This window comes from Bufo gargarizans, chromosome 9 (genome assembly GCF_014858855.1).
Source record: "Bufo gargarizans isolate SCDJY-AF-19 chromosome 9, ASM1485885v1, whole genome shotgun sequence".
NCBI lineage: Eukaryota > Metazoa > Chordata > Amphibia > Anura > Bufonidae > Bufo > Bufo gargarizans.
In genome coordinates this window covers 159,413,410-159,435,509 of record NC_058088.1, presented here as the reverse complement: position 1 = coordinate 159,435,509, position 22,100 = coordinate 159,413,410, and the positions used below count along the sequence as shown (strand labels likewise).

Genomic DNA, 22,100 nt, shown 5'->3' with positions numbered 1-22,100 from the left:
AGCTCAACTTTAGACAGGAAATTCTGTCCTGGGCCACCATTCATTGCATTCACGTATGTTGACGGGGGCAGCATTCACCTGGTCTGCTCTGGAGGCATATAGGTTCCTCTAGGGAGTACAAGGCTCCAGAGAAGCCCCTGTTTTTTGCATATATTATTTAATAGACTACCTACAAAGTATGTACAGTATAATAATCCCACATCTGTTTTGCCAATAAATGTTTTCAAATTTTCATTTGACATGATATTAGGAAGGGGAGGACAATGGTGATACATTCTTTTACTGGCATTAGCATCCATTAGGTTGATTACTAAAACCATTCTGTCATTCACACAGCTGTTTGTCATGACTAATATCTGAATCATAGCATTCACGAATTGCACACAAAGAAAGGAAGTTAACAAAGAGAGAAGAAAAAGAATAGTGCAAGTACACAACAGAGCATCTTGAATTTCATTAACAAAAATCTGTGTTACACCACTCAAAAGAAAACAAGTTTATGAAAGGTGATGACGACTCACCATTTTCTGCTGCCCTTTTCAGGTTTTCTATCATGGTGTCATAATGAATTCTGCATAAAACCTTCTCTTCCACGAGGCCAAACTCTTCCCCTGTAGACAACTGTCTCTTACAGGAGTAGCATGCAAAGCATGCTAAGTGATATGCATTTCCCCGAGCTCTTCTCACCCAGTCACTGGCATAGATCTGTCTGCCACATCGAGCACACTTGGTTCCAAACCGGCTAGAAGGAAGAGAGACATTTGCGAAATTAGTAACCACTAATCATGTATACAAGTACTAAGTATTCTTTGTTTATTAACAGAAGTAACAAATAGAAGTCAACCCTGAAATTTTATTCACATATATGCCCATTTACATATATCTACATGGGGTAACATAAGTATAAGAGGGCCCATGGTTGTACCAGCAGGTTAGCAGTAATTTGTCAATAGTAAGGTGATCATCATCAAGCACATCTCTATTAACCAATAAGGCCCACTTTCACACATATCCGGCATTCTGGATGCGGGCAGAAAACGCCGGTAGGAAACTTAAATGGGCACTAACTTTATAAACAACTTCTTCTCAAAGGTCTCTGTAGGTGAACTTAAATAAATTTGTAAATCAAATATCCACCGTAAAAACACTTCTGAAATCTCTGCCGCTAAGGTTGTCCCTTAGAGCAATTTTGCTGTCCACTCATTATCATTAGGGGAATCCCATCCTTAGCAGCATAGATCGACTGAAGGAAGTAGGCTTGTCTTTCTTCACTGGCTGACTCAGTGTGCTTCTGAGCTCAGTACAGAGGCCCTTTCCCCATCCAGGGCTCAGAGCTTGAACAACTGCAGAATGCTCAGCAAGCTCAGACTAATTCATTTATGAAGTGCTTGAGTTCCTCTGCATGTGTTGATTTTAGCTTATGGTAATCAATGTGTCCTTGTGTTCTGCATATTTCCCCTTATAAACTCCCCCCCCCCCCCATAAACTTCTGTGACCTGCAATTATTTCCCCCTCTCTATGCTGTCGTGATGATGTGTATTCTGAGACCTGTGCTGTGAGTATAAACTGTCTCTTACATACCATGTGTGCCGAGGATTAGGATTAGCCTAGAAGTATGGAAAGGAAGCCTAGACCAGTATAGTACTGGCAGACTACCTGCATTAGGACACACTCCCAGGCTTGAGGAAAACTATGTGATGCAGGAGCAGCACACTGGAGCAGATAGAAGTCAGCACTGGGGGAGGCTGGAATGGATGCTCACACAGAAAAACACTGCATGCAGAGGTCTATGAGTGCCGGACCTGTACACATACACATATCATTTGTATCCAGCTCCATGAAACACAGCTGATGTATCTGCCATACAAATCAGTCACCAGTGCGTCAGCTTCTCTACTATATCACTAGAAAGTCATCCACACAGTCCCATATATGAAATCTACTAGACAGAAGAAACATGGAATTTTTGTTTATGGTGGTGGTAGGCCCCTTTGCCCATAGGACCCCTGTGCTATTGCCTATAGGACCCATGTACAAATGCCTATAGGACCCCTGGACACCAATATATTATGGCAGAACCTGATGTTTCAGTCCATAGAACTAGCGCTGGAGGCACAGATCCTTTAATATGGATGAAAGGCTGACCTCATATATTCATATATCACCAAAATAGATCCAAAATACCACAAATAAACCTCACTGGAACACTTAATATGGTAACATAACTTTCAAAAATAATGAGTTAAAAAGTTCCTTAATAATCAATCAATTTACCATGATTAAAATATGCAGATAAATAATTGATAGTAGGGAATACCAAAAATTCATGCCACTCAGTATATCACAATAATTCATCTGAGCCATAAATCTATGGCTTACATGAATTATTGTGGTATACTGATTGCCTTACTATTAGGTATTGCAAAGTGGCATGAATTTTTTGTATTCGCTACTATCAATTATTTATCTGCATATTTTAATCATGGTAAATTCATAAAAATTGATTGATTATTAAGGAACTTTTTAACTCATTCTTTTTGGAACTCATATATTCATATGTTTTTAAAGTCCACTCTCCTGCCGCTCCAGCAGCAACTCATTCTGTTCATTGTATTTACAGTTCATTTTCAATTGTTATCACTGTCAATCAAAAAATAGTAAAGGATGATTTGCACGGCCCAATTTTGGGGCCGATAATTGGGAGGGAACGTTCATACGAATGCTCATTCCCAATAATCTGCCTGTGTAAAGGTTCTCGCAGATCACCCGATGAACGAGCAAAGCGTTCATTCATTGGATGAATTGATCTTTTGTCCAGACACCTCAATCATAATTTCTGGCCAGAAGATTATCCTGAAACAATGAATCTGTATGAGGAAGAGCAATAGCAGTAGTACCCGTAGAGTGGAGGTGATTGCTGCATGTAAATAAAGCTTTTCGCCTCCACTGAATTCTTCCTTTCCGATAATTGTCTGCTTGTCGACACAGTGTAAATTTGCCTTAACATGTACTCTGTTAAATCTTAACCCCTTCAAGACCCTGACATTTTCCATTTTTTCTCTTTTCATTTTTTGCTCCCTGCCATCCCAGAGCCATAACTTTTATATGCCTCAGTTCACATAGCCATATGAGGGCTTCCTGTGGCAGAGCTCTATAAGAACTATCACTGTGATAGGCCCAGAGCCTTTAAAAGGTTCAAGGCTACCACAACAAATAAATGACTCCCTCGACCTCAGCGTGAGGGTTAGGGCCCTAGGAACGCAGGAGTCCCAGGTAAAACACTCTCAGATGTCGTGGTCACAATTGTCTACAGCATATGAGGGGTTAAATGTTTGTCATCAACGTTATCGCCGATCACAGACATTATCTACAGGTGTATGCTGTTTAAAACGGCAGAAACCCAGTGGCAATGGTGCCTACTCAGCTCCTGAGTGGGAACAATGTTTAAAGACCGGACTTGTTTGTACGTGTTTGGAAAGGGGTTAATTGGAGCTGGCAATAGTTAATATCTTTAAAGTGTATGTCTATTTTGGGAACTATTTACAGATAGATAATATAGATGAACTGTTTTACATACATTCACATTTCTGTTGGTTGTCATTGGAATTGTAGCCAAACACATTATTTTAGGCCATTATAAAATTGACCTATTTGTTTTCCTACAACAGATTGCTCTACAGAACAAGCTGTAACTCTGGACCAGTGCAACTTACTGCTCCTCCTCTTCCTCAACCACAGCAGGCCTGCCCACCAGAGTTTTGTTCCTCTCGTGCAGGACATAGCCTTCTCTGCCTGGATTGTTCTCCCAACCCGTAGCACATGTGCATTTCCTGACTCTGAAAGGGCCAGCGCATGCATGCCCTAATATTTCCCCAGGCTATGTATGGCTGTCTCTGAGTATATAAGGCACCTTCCTTAGTGGAAGGGTGCCTAAACTTTAGGTTAGCAAGCTAGTTCCAAGCGAAGATGTTCTGTTCCTGTTTGTCTGCTTACCGACCTGTCCCTGTTTACCGATTCTAAACCTCGCACTAGTACCACTGATCCCAGTGGGTCATCAGCCAACCATACCAGGACTGTTTCAAGAGGCAGTGGCCTGATGGCTCCCCTGCAGCAAAGTCTAGATCCTTGTATAGGGGTTAAAGGGTGAATACCAGGAGATTGCTGGGATAATGCCCTTAGGAATAGCCCAAAGTCAAACTGGTTGGTTGGCACAGTAGTTCCACACCCACTGTCCATAACAGCCTGCGGTGAACATCTACGCTCGCTAAATATTCGAGTTCACTACAGATGTTTGATGTCAGATGATCACGGCCTGCAGTGGTAGTATCATTGCTTTCTTATTTCAGAATTGTGAAACTATAACAATGACTGTTGTGGATTATATATAGTAGTTAAGGGTCTGATATGCTTCCAGTTTGTTTCCTGCTATTATAGAGTACTATTATATATAAACAATAAGCTGATTTACTTTTAAGTGATGTGTTATACCTTAGCAATGAAACTGGGATTGGAAAAATAAATACTGCTTAAAGGGAGTGTGACAGCAGTACTGACCATGCAGAACTCCTGGCAGTATTAAGTAAAGGCAGGAGAGCTTTTATTATTAGAAGTAGTTTGAACATAACCTTTTTTTCTGCCAGGTTCTGCTCCTTAAACGGGTTGTCCCATCTCGTCTTTTCAGCATTGAGATCGGACTGAGGTCTGGCCCTCTCGGCTACTTCCTTATGCCCGGTTACCTAGGGCCAGCACTAGGTCCCATCTTGCTGTAAAAATGGCAAGATAGGGCAACCCCTTTGAGTTCACTAGAGGTGGAGCTTCAATTTGAAGTGCTTTCTACCTTGAGCTGCTTCAGAGCTGCTCCCCTCTGTCCTGAGTGACCGCTGTCGTATCCATCCAAGAGACCACTACATCGGTCACTTGGAGCAGAGGGGATGGATTGTAAAGTAGCTCAAGGCAGAGAGCCCTTTACGTGCCTCCTTCTGGCACTTCCAGGAGCAATGTCTGGCAGAATAAAAGTTTGTATTCACATTATTTTAGCTCTGCTCGAAGTATGTTTGCTCTTCTTTTACTGACCCATACATAGTGGTAACAGCACTATGTATGAGTCAGTAAATAGTGCTAACAGCAGTTTTTCATGGTCAAAACTGCTGACAGACACCCTTAAACTCGTTCCCGCTCAGCTGAAAACCATTATATTGCTGAAAGGAGCATATTAGTATGGCTCTGTGATGGTGCAGGCTCAGGAGCTGTGCCTATGCAGCGACCCCTTGAGGAGCCGGTGTAGAGGATTGGAGTGGTATTGGCTTTGATGAAGTGTTGTGTCACGGTGTGATCCCTCAGACCATTACTCCCTGGGGATCGGTGCAGTGGAAATATAGAACTGAATGGAACTGAAGAATGAGGCCAGAGTGAAACTATCAAAATCTTTTTTTCGTTCTTTCTGGAGAATCTGTATCAGAAGCAGAAGCTCTGCAGGTTGCTTCCTCTCCGCTCTGTTTTAGGACAGGAACTCCCCCTCTTGGCAGGGAGCAGGACCAGCCTATTCCTACCAAGAGTGGTTAGCTCTGTTCCTTGCCAACCTTTGTCAACCATTCTTTGCTGGGAATTACGGCCAGAAGCAAACAATAAAATACATAATCAACTATATACAAATTGTAGTATCCCTCCCCCCAGGTCTGGGATACTACACCTATGCCATCACTTTGGGGTGACTGTTGTACCACCTTACTCTCACTTATGGGATTGGAGATAACTCTGATCATCCTGACTGTTTAACACTTCGGCTGCTGTCAACAGTGGCATCTGAGCACTTATACAGAGGGAGGGGGCTTCCTCTGTCCTCCAAATGGGACCCCTGCAACGCAATCGCAGGGTGCTAAGCAGTTGTCATCGTAACTAGAGGCCTTTTGATGGCCCCCAGGCCTGCCATGTTACCACATCTATTGCACCCTTCCTGCGGCATGGTGTAATACAATCCCTATAGGCTGTTGTACAAAAGTATTGTAGTGTACAGTACAAGCGAATAAACAATATTAGCACATAATAGGAAGTGATGAAACGTTTGTGTGCTAGCACATGATGTGGGTACCTCTTTGGCGCACAAAGACGACCTGGATTCAGAGACTTTTGGTATAGATGCTATTTATTATGTTCAGTGGACAACGCGTTTCGGAGTGCGCCACACACAGCAATCCTCACCAGAGGGAATCTCCAGCCATTTGGCGTCCCCAAGACTTGAAAAGGGAGTTATAAACTCCGAAACGCGTTGTCCACTGAACATAATAAATAGCATCTATACCAAAAGTCTCTGAATCCAGGTCGTCTTTGTGCGCCAAAGAGGTACCCACACCGTGTGCTAGCACACAAACGATTCATCACTTCCTAAACAGTCCTCAGGAGGCTTGGCAACTCCATCCAAAAGGATTGATCGGGTCCCGTCAGCACCGATCCCCCCCCCCCCCCTTTGTGTTTCTGCTCTTACGGACGTTGTGCCCATACACGCACAACACCAAAAGGTGAGCATATTTCATCCACTTTGTTTTACTACTCTATTAACTACCAGATTACAAGGGGCTGCTATATCTCGCAGTCCCTATGAAATTTTGTTTTTTCTTTCAGAAATGCAGTACTGCTTGCTATATAAACTATAAGGCCCCTTTCACACGGGTGAGTATTCCGCGCGGATGCGATGCGTGAGTTGAACGCATTGCACCCGCACTGAATACCGACCCATTCATTTCTATGCGGCTGTTCACATGAGCGGTGATTTTCACGCATCACTATCGGAGCATGTTCTATTTTGTGCGTTTTTCACGTAACGCAGGCCCCATAGAAATGAATGGGGTTGCGTGAAAATCGCAAGCATCCGCAAGCAAGTGAGGATGCGGTGCGATTTTCACGCACGGTTGCTAGGAGACGTACGGGATGGAGACCCGATCATTATTATTTTCCCTTATAACATGGTTATAAGGGAAAATAATAGCATTCTGAATATAGAATGCATAGTAAAACAGCGCTGGAGGGGTTAAAAATAAATAAAATAAATTTAACTCACCTTAGTCCACTTGATCGGGCTGCCCGACATCTCGTCTGTCTCCTTTGCTGAACAGGACCTGTGGTGACGTCACTCCGGTCATCACATGTTCCATCACATGATTTTTTACCATGGTGATGGATCATGTGATGACCGGAGTGACGTCACCACAGGTCCTGTTCCTGAAATGAATGCTCACCACAGGTCCTGTTCAGCAAAGGAGACAGAAGAGATGCCGGGCTACGAGATCAAGTGAACTAAGGTGAGTTAAATTATTATTTATTTATTTTTTAACCCCTCCAGCGCTATTTTACTATGCATTCTTCATTCAGAATGCTATTTTTTTCCCTTATAACCATGTTATAAGGGAAAATAATACAATCTACAGAACACCGATCCCAGACCCGAACTTCTGTGAAGAAGTTCGGGTTTGGGTACCAAACATGCGCGATTTTTCTCACGCGAGTGCAAAGCGCATTACAATGTTTTGCACTCACGTGGAAAAATCGCAACACACCCGCACATTTTCTCGCAACGCCCGTCTGAAAGAGGCCTAAGAAGCACTATTCAGAAAGTGATAAGGCCATGTTAAGTTTCGTATTACAGCCACAATGTCAGTGCCTTAAGGCCATATGCACACAGTGTGTATTATGCGTGGATTCTCATGTGGAAAATCTCATGTGGAAAAACCGTGTCTACCTGGACACGGTGTGGATTTTTACTCGCATTAAAACAACATGAAAGACACAATAAAAAACACACATAAATCTGCACAATTTCTTGTGGTTTTTGTGCAGTGCATTTTAATAACCCCATTGAATTCAGTAGGGAAACCACAATACACCAGCCACAGAAGCCACATCACAGGTCAGCTTCCACACGTAGAAAAAAACGCACCGTGGTCACTTTCCTGCTCCTGTATTACGGACCCCAAGATGCTGCCATCTATAAAATGAAAGCTATAGCAATGATTAAAAGCTTTCGGATCTGTAGCTGAGGCTGGATAATCAGAGCTTGTTCACAGCAAAAACAGAACAGTAATTTGCTGCTGAACCCACATTAGTAACAGAGATAAAAATGGAGTACAAACACTGGAGCCTGTACTTCATATGACACAGCACAAAAATAAACACATACTTAAGAAGCCTGCTCATTCATTTTAGTGGACATCTAAATTACACTTAATGCCCTTATGTTTGTTTAGTTTTGTAATTCTATGTTGGAGCAACACTGGAGTTTTTTTTTCCAGACATCAGAAAAATATTAAAATACTTTATTATTTAATAGATTTTCTGACCACTTTTCTTAATTCAAATCATATGAGTCTAAAGTTTTTTCCCCTTTTTTAATGGGAACTTAATTAATTCCTTACTCAATTTGTACCAGGTTTTTTTAAAGGGAAATTACACTTAAAGGGGTTCCCATTTCAGACATTAATGGCATATCGCTAGTATACACCATCAATGTCAGATAGCTGTGGGTCCCACCTCCGGGACCCACTTCTATCTCCAGAATGGAGCATCTAGCGATATGCCATCAATGTCTGAAATGGGAATACCCCTTTAAATCTTACACAGAAGCTGTATAGCAGCACATAGTATCCCTGTGGCTCTATGCTACAGAGCCATAGACACTTTGTACTGCCATAGGGTAATCCCATACCGCACATAATTGGCATGGGACAAAAGAGAAAGAAAAAACTGTATGCAGTAGGAGGAATATGAAGATACACTGAAAAAAATATAAACGCAACACTTTCGGTTTTTCTCCCATTTTGCATGAGCTGAACTCAAAGATCAGAAACATTTTATACATACACAAAAGACCCATTACTCTCAAATATTGCTTACAAATCTGTCTTATGGTAGAGAAATGAACATTCATTGCACAGGCAACAGCTCTGGTAGACATTCCTGCAGTCAGCATGGCAATTGCACGATCCCTCAACACGTTCCCTGCGACATCTGTGGCATTGTGCTGTGTGATCAAACTGCACATTTCAGAGTGGTCTTTTATTGTGCGCAGTCTAAGGCACATCTGCGCAATATTCATGCTGTCTAATCAGCACCTTGATATGCCACACCTGTGAGGTGGGATGGATTATCTCAGCAAAGGAGAAGTCCTCACTAACACAGATTTAGACAGATTTGTGAACAATATTTGAGAGTAATGGGTCTTTTGTGTATGTAGAAAATGTTTCAGATCTTTGAGTTCAGCTCATGCAAAATGGGAGCAAAAGCGAAAGAGTTGTGTTTATATTTTTGTTCAGTGTATAATCGGGCCCCAATGGAGTTTATGGGTGTCATATTTTGGCTCTGTACAATTTGGTTGTATAGAGCCATACCATGTTCATGTAAGAGGCTTTAAAGGTTATGGACACCTTTGAATGGAATGGATGTTTTTATTATTGAATATTGCATATTTTTTGTCTAAAAACATGTTTACAACAAAAAACTTATCCTTCAGGGAGTATATTATTTCACATATAGTGCAGACTACTCTGTCCTCTTCCCAGTGAAATCTGTCAGAGGAGCTAACCCTGGTCTGTAAGCATTATCTCTGCACTCCTGATCTACAGCAATACAGTATATATATTGTAAGAAGGTACAAGGCACCATCGTGGATGATAGGTACGTGTCATCGAGGTTCCTGGCCTCGGTGGAGTAAGAGCCAGTTTTCATGTGTCAGCAGCAGTTGCTGTTTGACACTGCTATTTAGTATGGCTGTAAATAGCTGATCCAGGACAGCTCTTAGGCCTCTTTCAGACGGACGTTGCGGGAAAATGTGCGGGTGCGTTGCGGGAACACCCGCGATTTTTCCGCGCAAGTGCAAAACATTGTAATGCGTTTTGTGCTTGTGTGAGAAAAGTCGCGCATGTTTGGTACCCAAACCCGAACTTCTTCACAGAAGTTCGGGCTTGGGATTGGTGTTCTGTAGATTGTGTTATTTTCCCTCATAACATGGTTATAAGGGAAAATAATAGCATTCTGAATACAGAATGCATAGTAAAATAGCGCTGATGGGGTTAAAAATAAATAAAAAATAATTTAACTCACCTTAGTCCACTTGCTCGCGTAGCCGGCATCTCCTTCTGTCTTCATCTTAGCTTTGTGTAGCAACAGGACCTGTGGTGACGTCACTCCGGTCATCACATGATCCATCACCATGGTAAAAGATCATGTGATGGATCATGTGATGACTGTGACGTCACCAAAGGTCCTTGTTGCTACACAGAGCTAAGATCAAGACAGAAGGAGATGCCGGCTACGCGAGCAAGTGGATTAAGGTGAGTTAAATTAGTTTTTTATTTATTTTTAACCCCTCCAGCGCTATTTTACTATACATTCTGTATTCAGAATGCTATTATTTTCCCTTATAACCATGTTATAAGGGGAAATAATAATGATCGGGTCTCCATCCCAATCGTCTCCTAGCAACCGCGCATGAAAATCGCACCGCATCCGCACTTGCTTGCGGATGCTTGCGATTTTCACGCAGCCCCATTCACTTCTATGGGGCCTGCGTTGCGTGAAAAACGCACAAAGAGGAACATGCTGCGATTTTCACGCAACGCACAAGTGATGCGTGAAAATCACCGCTCATGTGAACAGCCCCATAGAAATGAATGGGTCGGTATTCAGTGCGGGTGCAATGCATTCAACTCACGCATCGGAATACTCGCCCGTGTGAAAGGGGCCTTACTGAGCCTTGTGCCAGGCTGGAGGCCTGAATCTGGGAGGACTGCTCTGCTCTGAGCCAGTTGGATGTGGATTAACACAGGACAAAAGGTGACTGTTTTGCTTTTTTGAGCTACAGATGGAGCAGGGTTAGCACTCAAACTCTTAACTCAAATTTCTTAAATCATCGCGTTATCTTGAGACAAAAGCCATTGAAAAACAATTGAAGGTGTTTGCTTAGTTTAGGTAACACATCTCAGGAATCTCAGAAAGCATGAGTGTTAACTCTACTACATCGGTATCTGGGTGTAAACTAACACCAATACTGCAAATGAACTGTTGTACTGTCTACTTGCAACAAGTGTGAATAAACACTGAAGTTTTTGAGTTATAAACTGGTTTTAGAAACATCAGTGGGAAGTATATAGCATCCACAGAAGGCATCAGTTGTAGAGAAATTAAGTACAATGCAGATCATTTCTGTTGACTGAGAACTTTCTCCTGAGAACAGCTGTGGATGAACACCTGGCCAAGGAAGAAGGAGGAAGAACACAGCGCCAAGGGAATGTGTGGGAAGTGGGTAATTATTGTGCCTAGATGTTGGAGGATGTTCATGCTGACAATTGGGAGAATGGTGGCTGACACCAGTGGGCTCTGGGACACTCTTGTGGTTGGCACTATTTATGGACTTGCATCTTTTCATGGGGCACACTATGCCTGACTCTGCAATGTACAAGAGACTCCTGAATTCTCTTCAAAAACTGATGTATATTACAATGAATAATATATACCCCCTACTATAAGTGATTAGGAATATTAGAAGTCACTTTGGAGCTCCATGACTAGAGAAGGGTGAAGTTTAGAAAAATTTGATTTGACAACTTAAAACCGTAGTTCACAGAGAAATGTAATTCATTCTGAATTAATTTGTCAGGAATCGCTATAAATCAGGTATACCCAGGCCTTAGGGTACGGCCAGGTTGCGGCCATGCTGCAATGAAGAACGCACTGTACAGTCCTTCATTGTTAATGGCCACGCTGCACCTTTACACAGGGGCTGTTGCTGGTATGGGGTTTGGCTGCTTAGGTAGGGGCCCAATATGCATATTATTGCTGTTCTGGCCTGCAATCTCCTGCAGGTTATTTGACAGTAAACACGGAATATTAATCAGCTCTGGCATACTCCAACCCCACCGCTCTCCTGCCCTACAGGCGGGAGCCCTTCTTCTGCCGTCTGCTTTTCCTCCTTTTCCACATCATCTAATATCGCTGAGAATATGTCATCGGGAACATCTGTGGATTGGTTGGCTGCATGGCATTATGGGTGATCTGGCATTCCCGGGATTGTCTCTTTTACACTTAGTTTCACTTTGTAACATGTACAGCCACCATTTTAGGAAAACCTGATTCGTTACCATTAAGCACGAGAAAAATCGGATTTGTTGCGCTTCTAATGCTTCGCTTCACTCAACACTATTCATGACCTGTATAAAAACTTAGCTTGCAGCCTCATGAACATCTCAATGTCTTAGTGGCCACAATTTACCCTATATTGCATCTGATATGTATATGTATGAATATGTACTGAAGGCCAGTCCTTAGGATAGGCCATCAATGTGTGACCACCAGGAGTCCTGCTTCTGAGACCCCTACTAATCATTAGTTAGAAAAGGTGAATGTGGCTGAGCTGTCATACCCAGCACAGATGCGTGTATGAATGTGTCAATATGCCTTGACAAACATTAAAGGGGCCATGGAGCTCCAGTGAGGTCCGAGGGTCTCAGATGACACACACATGGCTTATCCTAAGGATAAACTTGTAGCATTGCCCAAAATCTCATAGACGTACTTTGGTCTCTATCTCAGCAGATATGTTACTGATAATTTCTAGAGAATCTGCTGATGATATTTCAGGACACAAACTGTATTCATGACTTTATACCAATACATAGTGCTAGCAGCTGCAGCTGTTCCGATGCTATCACCCAGCCGGCACCTCCTGCTGTCTTCCTCTGGGCGGGCTGGCCACTAGGGTCACTCTGTCTCCCCTGCTTGCTGCCTAGACCTGCCTCTCTCTGCCCGTAGAGCATGTGTGCGTGCCCCACCCTGAGCAATAAGGTTCCTTATTGTACTAAGCCTTCTGCAAAGGTATTCTGATCTGCTGTCTGCCTGTGTACTGACCTCTGCCTGTTTGCCCACATTGCCCACATTGACCCTTTGCTGCCTGATCTGACAGGTGCTTGACCTCCATCTTGATTCTACCCTGTCTGTCCTTAACCTTGGACCTACAGTCATGTGAAAAAATTAGGACACCCTTTGAAAGCATGTGGTTTTTTGTAACATTTTTAATAAAAGGTTATTTCATCTCCGTTTCAACAATACAGAGAGATTAAAGTAATCCAACTAAACAAAGAAAACTGAAGAAAAGTCTTTTCAAGATCTTCTGTAAATGTCATTCTACAAAAATGCCTATTCTAACTGAGGAAAAAGATAGGACACCCTCACATGTATTCCCTCTTAAATTGGCTCAGATCTCACACAGGTATATCACACCAGGTGCACATAATTAGTAGATCGTTACTCTGCATGTTGAATGAGGCTTGCCCTATTTAAACCTCAGACATTTAGTTTGGTGTGCTCCTGACTGTTGAAGTGAGAGTGAGCACCATGGTGAGAGCAAAAGAGCTGTCAGAGGACTTCAGAAAAAAGATTGTAGCAGCCTATGAGTCTGGGAAGGGATTTAAAAAGATCTCAAAAGATTTTGAAATCAGCCATTCCACTGTCCGGAAGATAGTCTACAAGTGGAGGGCTTTCAAAACAACTGCCAACATGCCCAGGACTGGTCGCCCCAGCAAGTTCACCCCAAGAGCAGACCGCAAGATGCTAAAAGAGGTCTCCAAAAACCCTAAAGTGTCATCTCGAGAACTACAGCAGGCTCTGGCTACTGTTGATGTAGAAGTACATGCCTCTACAATCAGAAAGAGACTGTACAAGTTTAACTTGCATGGGAGGTGTGCAAGGAGGAAACCTTTGCTTTCCAAGAGAAACATCGAGGCCAGACTGACATTTGCCAGAAATAAAGTTGACAAAGACCAGGACTTCTGGAATAATGTTCTTTGGACAGATGAGTCCAAAATTTAATTATTTGGACACAACAGCAGAGGACATGTTTGGCGTAAACCAAACACAGCATTCCAAGAAAAGAACCTCATACCAACTGTGAAGCATGGAGGTGGAAGTGTCATGGTTTGGGGCTGCTTTGCTGCAGCAGGACCTGGTCAGCTCACCATCATAGAATCCACGATGAATTCTACTGTGTATCAGAAGGTGCTTGAAGAACATGTGAGACCATCAGTTAGAAAATTAAAGCTGAAGCGGAACTGGACCATGCAACATGACAATGACCCAAAACATACTAGTAAATCAACCAAAGATTGGCTGAAAAAGAAGAAATGGAGAGTCCTGGAATGGCCAAGTCAAAGTCCAGATTTGAATCCCATTGAGATGCTGTGGGGTGACTTGAAAAGGGCTGTACGTGCAAGAAACCCCTCAAACATCTCACAGCTGAAAAAGTTCTGCATTGAGGAGTGGGGTAAAATTTCCTCAGACCGATGTCGAAGACTGGTAGATGGCTACAAGAACCGTCTCACTGCAGTTATTTCAGCCAAAGGAGGTAACACTCGCTATTAGGGGCAAGGGTGTCCTATCTTTTTCCTCAGTTAGAATAGGCATTTTTGTAGAATGACATTTACAGAAGATCTTGAAAAGACTTTTCTTCAGTTTTCTTTGTTTAGTCGGATTACTTTAATCTCTCTGTATTGTTGAAACGGAGATGAAATAACCTTTTATTAAAAATGTTACAAAAAACAACATGCTTTCAAAGGGTGTCCTAATTTTTTCACATGACTGTATTACCGTATTGTACGGACTACCAGACCTGACCTCAGCCTGTTCCTCACTACGGCTCCTCACTACTACTGAACTGTTAATTACACAGAGACTACTCCAGAAGGTATTGGCCTGGCAGCTCCCTTGCCGGAAAGTCCAGATTTCTGTTCAGGGGTTAAAGGGTGACTACCAGGGGACTGCCAGAAAAACACCCTTAGGATTAGCCCACAGTCAAACAGGTTAGTTAACACAGTGGTTCCACACTCACTGACGTAACACATGGAAGTCAGAAATAGTCCATGGATGTAGGTTGTTTCCGTAACCTCGGTCTCTAGCATGTGAAGGTTTGAAGGAAATTATGTCCAAAGAAATACTGTTGTCCCTTTGCCCCGTACCTGCAACATTGGTGGCATTAACCAAATCACAGGTTGTATTTACCGGCTCATACTTTCACAGAGCAGTTTAATTTTTATAAGAGAATTTTTATTCAACAAAAACAAATATAGTTTATCTCATTAAGCATGCACAAATCCACAATATCTCTGTTTATTTTACTTCTTAATTTAGCTTTAATTGTTCCAATGCAAATTAGATTTACACCCCCACTGAATCAAGTTCTTAAGAATGCTTGACAGATGTGGAGTACAGGAACACCGGTTCAGACCCGCATTCTCCGCTCTGCGGCTAACCTACCTCACTGAAAAGACTGGTCGGTATTCTAGCTGGCTGCAAATTAGATAATCAAGTTCTATTGTTTTTAAGCAGAAAAACACGTGGGATAATTAGGAAGAAAATTAGACTTCATGGGAAACAAAAATGTAAAAAATATTCAGCTACACATGCATTTTACAGCTGAGCATTAATAAATAAGGTCGCATTCTTATGCTATGGAGCCCCCGTAAGTGATGTTATGTTATATGACTAGCATGGTATTGATACTGAGTTCAGTCATTTATGCAATGAGAAAGGACAAAAGTAGCTTGTGTATATGCAGCTTGTCATGCTGGCAACCAGTGTCCGCCACTGTCCTGCTATCCCAGGCAAGTGTGGGCAGATCGACCCTCGTATTTATTCTGGGATGTTTGTGCCACCTCTTTGCCTGAGCTTTAGGTTCCTTGCTTGCTAGTGTTATAGTGATAGTGCGCTTATCTGTTTGTCTGCCTGTTTTCCGTACCTCTGCCTTATTATCGACTCTGATCATCCGCTGCCTGCAATGACTATAGACGAAAACTGCGGCACTCCAATGTCATAGAAAATTTCATCTTTATTTCACTGAAGACAGCGACGTTTCGACCTGTTAGGAGTTTGATAAAGACCTAACAGGTCGAAACGTTGCTGTCTTCGGTTAAATAAAGGTGAAATTTTCTATGACATTGGAGTGCCGCAGTTTTCCATAGTATTGCAAGCCATTAAGGAGTTTGGGAGGCCAGGACTCAATGCTGTGGGCACCGCCACGAAACAGAAAAACTGGACTGATGCAGTGAGTAGTGCTGTCTTGTTCATAATCTTTGAAGTATATAGTCTGACGAACCTACTGAACCATTGCTGCCTGCACTGACCTCAGATTAGGTTTATGAATATGCACAAACTCTCCCTGCCCTGACCTCAGCCTGTTTCTTGACTACGACCATTGCCTGTTCCTTCAGTGCTTTTCATCGGTGTCCCTGTATGTCAGCTGCCAACTATACTGAGACTATTCCAAGAGGTAGCGGCCTAGTGGGTCCCCTACAGCGAAGGCCATATCACCATACAGAGGTTAAAGGGTGAAAACCAGGGTATTTCCAGGATTACACCCTTAGGACTAACTCAAAGTCAAGTCAGTTACTTGGTACAGTGGGTTCACACCCACTGCTCGTTAGTTAAAGGGGTTTTCCGGGTTCAGAGCTGAACCCGGACATCCCTCCATTTTCACCCTGGCAGCCACCCTGACATGAGCATCGGAGCAGTTCATGCTCCGATGCTCTCCTTTGCCCTGCGCTAAATCGCGCAAGGCAAAGGCATTTTTTGGAGATCCGGTGACATATCTGGGCTCTCCATGGGGCTGCCAGGAACCCCGGTGATGTCACCGGCACTGATGGGCAGGATTTAGCTTTGCCCTAGCCAGTAAAACCGCTAGGGCAGAGCTAAAGCCCGACCCTCAGAGCCGGTGATGTCACCGAACACACTGCTGTGCGGAAGTTTCCGCCCGGCAGTGTGTTATTGAAAACAAAAGAGCCCCTGCCCTGCGCTATTTAGCGCAGGGCAAGGGAGCGCATCAGAGCATGAGAAGCTCCGATGCTAGCCTCAGGGGGGCTGTCTGGGTGAAAATAGGGATATGTCCGGGTTCAGCTCTGAACCCGGACAACCCCTTTAAGCGGGTTCTATGAGATAAGGCTGATTTCTTCTGAAAAACAGTGCCACTCTTGTCCATATATTGTCTTTGGTATTGCAGCGCAATCCCAGTCAAGTGAATAGTCCTGAGCTGCAATACCAGAAGCGGTATAAAACAAAAGTATTTATAAAAGAAGCACATCTATGTTTTTGTAATGGCATAAAGCCCAGATTAGATCAATTTCATGCTAGAATCTTGATTTACATTTGTGCATTTTGCCCCCCCCCCCCCCCCCCCAAATATTGTGCTTTTGCTCTTTTTTCAGTACATTGAACTACAGATATAAAGGACATCATCAGAAATATTTGGTCCTTATACAGAATGATATGATTTCTATGCAGCCTTTCAGTTCTATTTCATATATTTTTTTAGTCCATGAAGGAGAGAAATTAGAATACTATTTGGTGCCTTTGCATTTACACTGTGAAATAAAGGTCACCACATTAGAAACCAGGTTTGCCCATTGTTACCCATTCTTCATATAGGAGCAATGTCTGGTGAGTAGTTGGCATATGGCAGTCCACAGGTGTGTCTGGGGCCCTGACACCAGTACTACCATAATGAAGGCACTGATTGACACATTGTGGAGGATTTCTTAAAAGTGTTTTCTAGGACTAGCCTACAGATAATGCTTCCTTTTTTTGTAGGTCATCAACATGAGATCAGAGGGAATCCGACCCCTGGCATCCCCGCTGCTCAGCGGTTTTGGCATTGAAACCAGGAAGTGGAACTACACTGCTCTGTACACCGTGTAGGGCCCTTGTCTTATTCATGTAGCACTGCTCCCCCTCAAGTAAAATGGAGCAGTTCTGCAGTAACCAGGCATGACCACTAGTTAGTGTATGGAGCTGTGTAGTTCTAGCATCTGTTTCCTGTGCCACAGCTACTAAAATTGGCTGATTATCAGGGTTGTCAAGAGTCAGATCAGATATTGATGGACTATCCAAAGGATGCATCATCAGTAGGTTAGTCTTGGAAAACCCCTTTAATATCTCGTCACATATGAGTACTGTATCTCTCGTTCAGTGTCACATGTGAAAAATTCATCAACTGCTGCTCAGCATAACTCCAAACTCAACCTTTTCGCCAATATGCTTGAATGTACCTAAAAAACAGAGGTGAGGCTTTATAAATAAATTTTAAGTGTGATCACCATATTTACGAATGTGTTTATGCCAGAAAACATTGACAAATCTACTCCATTTTGTACATATGGCCCAAAATAGGTCCCCCAAAAACGTTGGCCTACTGGATGGATCCTAGATCTCCATAGGGTTCTATAGTGACCTAAGTCCAATAGAATTGTAGGGGCTCCTTACGATACTGATGAAATCACTATCATCACAATATAGTAAATTATTACATCTCACAGCATCTCAGTCATCCATGGTAAAGGAGGTTTGTATCTAAGACCTTCAAGGCCTATTGAATTGAGTTTCCATAAATGTAAGATCAGTGGGGGTCTGACTACTGGGACCCCCCTCTTATCCCATGAGCAATCACAATTTTCAGCTCCGATGTGCACAGTACTTAAGTAGACCTTCAATGAGGCACACAAGCTGAGACATGACCCCTCCTTGTGAGAAATATTCCTCTGAAGCCAGCAGGCACTGGTGTAATTATTAGTTATTACACTCATCATACAAGGCTTGGTTTTCCACAGATGAATTGAAAATCTAAAATTATTACTTCATGTTCACCATCGTAATGTAGGAAATGAGCTTAAAATGAACAAACAATAAAAACACCAATCAGCTATAACATTAAAATGACGTGACGCCAAGGAGTGAAGTTATGGGCAATGGGTTGAAGCTGCTCTGCTCACCTGTCCTGGTGGCGCAGACCCACCTCCAGGTCCCCTCTTCTTCAGGGCCAACAGGGTAGCTCTGTCCCTCTACGCAGGCTTCGGCCTACTTGCTGGCTTAGCCTCCCCCGCTCGTGCACCCACCCTAACCTTCACTAGCCAATGGCTGGCCACTTTGGGATACTTAAATCACCCTTCTCTGTTGGAGAAGGTCACCTCACAATAGGACATCTCCAGAGGTCTTGTGGAGTTCATGTCTTGATGGATCAGAAGAACTGTTATGTTGGGATCTAAACAATTTGAGACAATTTTAGTGGTTTTGTTGCTATGGCTTATTGGTGTATGTATGGCAAAAATTTGAATTAAAGTAGAGGCAAAGCAAGTGACAGATCTGTAAAATCTTTTAGCTTATTTAGGATTATACAGAAGCGAAACTTGAAGTAAAAGTTGAAATAAAATAGAACATAATACCAATACAGCTTAAAAAAAAAACCATTATCTTACTATTCCATTTGTATTCTGTTCAATCTGTATTCTGGAACGCTTTAGTCACAGATACCGGAAAATATGAATGCTGGATAAATGTCATTTTATAGATAAGTTACCCTGCAAATTCAATGGAGAGAGTGGGAAGTTGGAGTGGGAATCTGGCGCCTCTGCCCCCCCAGCATTCACGTAAATCCCAGAGATTGTGAACATAATAGGCGCTCCGTGCCTATGTTTTATAAATAATAAAGGGTATGGAAAAATATTTTAATAACTTTCCATCTGATAATATAGTTAAATGGCCAATAGGAAGCAACCAATTATACAAAGTTTCCTACACATTAGAGAAAAATCCTATCCAAATCTGCAAAAACAAAGACTTAATAAATGCCTATTGCAGCTCTGGAAACACAGAGCCCACGTGGAAGGACTGTCAAGATTCACAAAATGGCTTTTTTGACACAGTTTTTTTTTTTTTTTTTTTTTTACGGTGTTCATCTGAGGGGTTAGGTCATGTGATATTTTTGAAGAGCAGGTCGTTACAGACGTGATGATACCTAATATGTATTTTTTTATTTTTATTTACGTTTTATACAATAATATAATTTTTGAAACAAAAAAAAACATGTTTTAGTGTCTCCATAGTCAAAAGAGCCATAGCTTTATTATTTTTTGGGTGATTGTCTTAGGTAGGGTATCATTTTTGCAGGATGAGCTAACGATTTGATTGGCACTATTTTAGGGCGCATATGATATTTTGATCGCTTGCTATTACACTTTTTGTGATATAATGTGACTTTTTTCTTACATTTTTTACATTTTTATATTTTATATAAACTATTATGTACTCAGCCTATGAGATAAATAGTTTTTCAGATAAAAATGTTTCTCGGAGTGATCCTGGTAGTGGAGTGCCAATCTCTTCTACTTTTTCTATTAGAATTTTGCCTAGTGACAGGGTGAGTCACTGAGATTAGTGCACCCTTCCCATACAGTGTACAGGAGAGCCCCCTACCTTTATACATTGTACAAGGATTTTTTTTTGTTTCAAACTTATTATTGTGTAAAACTTAAATAAATAAAAAAAGTATACATATTATGTATTGCCACATCCGTAAGAACCCGCTCTATAAAAATATCACATGACCTAACTGCTCAGATGAACACGTAAAAAAAAACTTTGTCAAAAAAGCCATTTTTTGGTCACCTTAAATCACAAAAAGTGTAATAGCAAGCGATCAAAAAGTCATACGCACCCCAAAATCATACCAATAAAACCATCATTTCATCCCACAAAAAGGATACCCTACCTAAGACAATCGCCCAAAAAATAAAAAAAACTATGGCTCTCAGAATATGGAGACACTAAAACATGATCTTTTTTGTTTCAAAAATGCTGTTATTGTGTAAAACTTAAATAAATAAAAACAGCATACATATTAAGTATCGCCGCGTCTATAAGAACCTGCTCTATAAAAATATCACATGAACTAACCCCTCAGGTGAACACCGTAATATTTTTTTTTTTAAAAGGTGTAAAAAAAGCCAAGAGATCAATAAGTAATATGCACCCTAAAATAGTACCAATCCAACTGTCATCTCATACTGAAAAAAATGAGCCCCTATGTCTTATGTAGGGGCTCATTTTTTTCGGTATGAGAGTCGCCCCAAAAATAAAATAAAAACTATGGCTTTCCGAATATGGAGACACAAAAAAATATTTTTTACAAAAATGCTTCATTATGTAAAACTTAAACAAACAACCAAAAAAAAGTAGTCATATTTGTCGCATCCATAACAATCTGCTCTGTAAAAATACCACATGATCTAACCTGTCAGATGAACATTGTAAAAAGCAAAAAAACAACAGTTCCAAAACAGCTATTTTTTGTTACCTTGCCTCACAAAAAGTGTAATATAGAGCAACCAAAAATCATATGTACCCTAAATTAGTACCAACAAAACTGCCACCTTATCCCGTAGTTTCCGAAAAGGGGTCTTTTTTGGGGGGTTTCTATTCTAGGGGTGCATCAGGGAGTTTTTAAATGTGACATGGCAACTTAAAAGTATGCTAGTGAAATCTGCCCTCCAAAAACCATATGGCGTTTCTTTCCTTCTGCGCCCTGCCATGTGCAGCAGTTTATGATCACATATGGGGTGTTTCTGTAAACTACAAAATCAGGGCAATAAATATAGAGATTTGTTTGGCTGTTAACCCTTGCTTTGTTACTGGAAAAAAATTATTCAAATGGAAAATCTGCCAAAAAAGGGTTAAGAGAGTTTGTAAAATCAGTTTTGAGTAACTTAAAGGGGTGGTTTCTATTATGTACGCCTCACTAAGTGACTTCAGACCTGAACTGGTGGGTTTTGGAAATTTTCTGAAAAAGTTCAAGATTTGCTTCTAAACTTCTAAGCCTTCTAACGTCCAAAAAAAAGAAAATGTCATGCTTACAAAATGATCCAAGCAGAGAAATTGAAATTTAGAAAAATGTGAATTTTTCAAAATTTTGGGTAAATTTTGTATTTTTTTACGAATAAAAATGAAATATTTTGACTCAAATTTACCAGTGTCATGAAGTACAATATGTGACAATAGAACAATCTCAGAATGGCCTGGATAAGTAAAAGCGTTTTAAAGTTATTACCAAGTGACTGGTCCTTAAGGTGAAAAATGGCAAGGTCCTTAAGGGGTTAAAAAGCCACTTGGGGACATGTCATCTTTGATGGAAGTCATTGGCTGCAGTGGCCCTACTAGAAGTTATAGGACAGGGACCAGAAGACCCTGAAAATGGCTAGGGAGCAGAAACTGAGTGGTGGGGAGCAGGTAAGCATGATCTTTTC

The 22,100-nt window shown here is 41.7% G+C and overlaps 1 protein-coding gene across 1 annotated transcript in view; it reads right to left on the bottom strand.

Moving 5' to 3' along the window:
- LHX6 (LIM homeobox 6) overlaps positions 1-22,100 on the bottom strand; it is a 149,538-nt gene that overhangs the window by 15,020 nt on the left and 112,418 nt on the right. The window contains exon 4 of the mRNA XM_044268728.1: positions 522-742. Within this exon, the coding sequence (XP_044124663.1) occupies positions 522-742 (221 nt within the window). The remainder of the gene's footprint in view (positions 1-521; positions 743-22,100) is intronic.